This window comes from Lucilia cuprina, chromosome 4 (assembly GCF_022045245.1).
Source record: "Lucilia cuprina isolate Lc7/37 chromosome 4, ASM2204524v1, whole genome shotgun sequence".
Lineage (NCBI taxonomy): Eukaryota > Metazoa > Arthropoda > Insecta > Diptera > Calliphoridae > Lucilia > Lucilia cuprina.
The window spans coordinates 5,499,598-5,500,750 of record NC_060952.1 but is presented as its reverse complement, the minus strand read 5'-3'; the positions used below and the strand labels follow the sequence as shown (position 1 = coordinate 5,500,750).

Sequence of the window (1,153 nt, the reverse complement as noted above, 5' to 3'; positions counted from 1 at the left end):
TTAACTGTCTTTTGGCAAATTTTTTCTAATGTTTTTTCTATTATTTTTATTCTGTTTTTAGGTTAACCGCCCTCTAACCATGAAAAAGGAAGGCATACAAACCCGTAATCGTAAATTATCCTCAAAATCGAAAAAGAAAAAGGGTTTAGGAGGCGGCTGTTTACCCATTGGCGGTCATTTAGGCATGGGTGATTTTAAACCTTTAGATCCTTCTAAGGGTTTTGGTGGAGGCTTTTCGGCTTCAATGGGTAAGTTATCAAAATTTTTAGATTTTTTTAACATTTATATAAATATTATGTTTGTTATTGTTTTTTAACTAATTTTATTTTTCTTCTGTTTTCTTTCCTTTTCTTTAGCTCAACATGGCCATCTTTCCAGTGGTTTACATCCAGCTCATGCGCATATGCATGGTGGCTGGTATACCGGCGGCATGGGAGCTTTAGGTGCTTCCAGTGGTTTACAGGGTGGCTTTTCAACGGCTGGTTCTTTAAGTGGCGGTGTTGTTCCACATTCTCAGCCTTATCATTTAGGTTTGGGTTCAATGGTAAGTTTTTCAAAGCATTATTTTTGTTGATTTTTGTAATTTTTTCCCAGAAATGTTTGAGAGCAAAAGCTTTTGATAGCAAAGCGTAGGAAGGATTTATTAAATAAAATGGATTTTCTTAGAAGTTTTCTCTTACATTTGAAAGTCATTTAGTAAAATTGTTTTATTCTTGTTTAAGGAAACTTTTGTTGAAGAGTTTTCTCTTTAATTTTGAAAGCTTTTGTTTTAAGGGAAAGCCATGTCAGCTTTTTAAAATTAAAAGCTTGTTAAAGAGTTTAATTTAGAAAGCTTATCTTTTAAGGGAAAGATATGCCAGCTTTTTAAAATTAAAAGCTTTTAAACAGCATTTTAAACGTTTTTCAATTTAAAAGAGTTGTAAAGTTTTTTACCAAAAAAACATTTAAAAAATATTTGGAACAATAATTTCCGAGGTTTGATAGGAAAGAACATAAAATTTTGCATAAAAATACAAAATTTTAAAAGCTCTTTAAGATAATATTCTTTTAAAGTGAAAGTTTTTTGTAAAAAGATTTTTATACAAAATTTTTATATTTTGTCTTTATTGTCATTGAAATCTTTTGAGTTTTAGCAAGAAAATATTACAGATTT

General features: G+C 29.7%; 1 protein-coding gene across 1 annotated transcript; it reads left to right on the top strand.

Annotated features, from left to right (window-relative positions):
- Window positions 1-34: 34 nt before the first annotated feature.
- On the top strand, window positions 35-589 carry LOC124419684 (GATA-binding factor C-like). Its single transcript, XM_046950004.1, has 2 exons — window positions 35-248; window positions 357-589. Exons 1-2 carry the CDS (start codon window positions 80-82, stop codon window positions 572-574), a joined length of 387 nt encoding a protein of 128 aa, XP_046805960.1. The 5' UTR covers window positions 35-79; the 3' UTR covers window positions 575-589.
- The last annotated feature ends 564 nt before the right edge of the window (window positions 590-1,153 follow it).

What these genes read in the sequence shown, in the direction of transcription:
- LOC124419684 (XM_046950004.1), top strand. Translation starts at nt 80, where the DNA reads ATGAAAAAGGAAGGCATACAAACCCGTAATCGTAAATTATCCTCAAAA. An exon ending in AGGCTTTTCGGCTTCAATGG is followed by an intron (nt 249 to 356) that starts GTAAGTTATCAA and finishes CCTTTTCTTTAG; the next exon opens with CTCAACATGGCCATCTTTCC.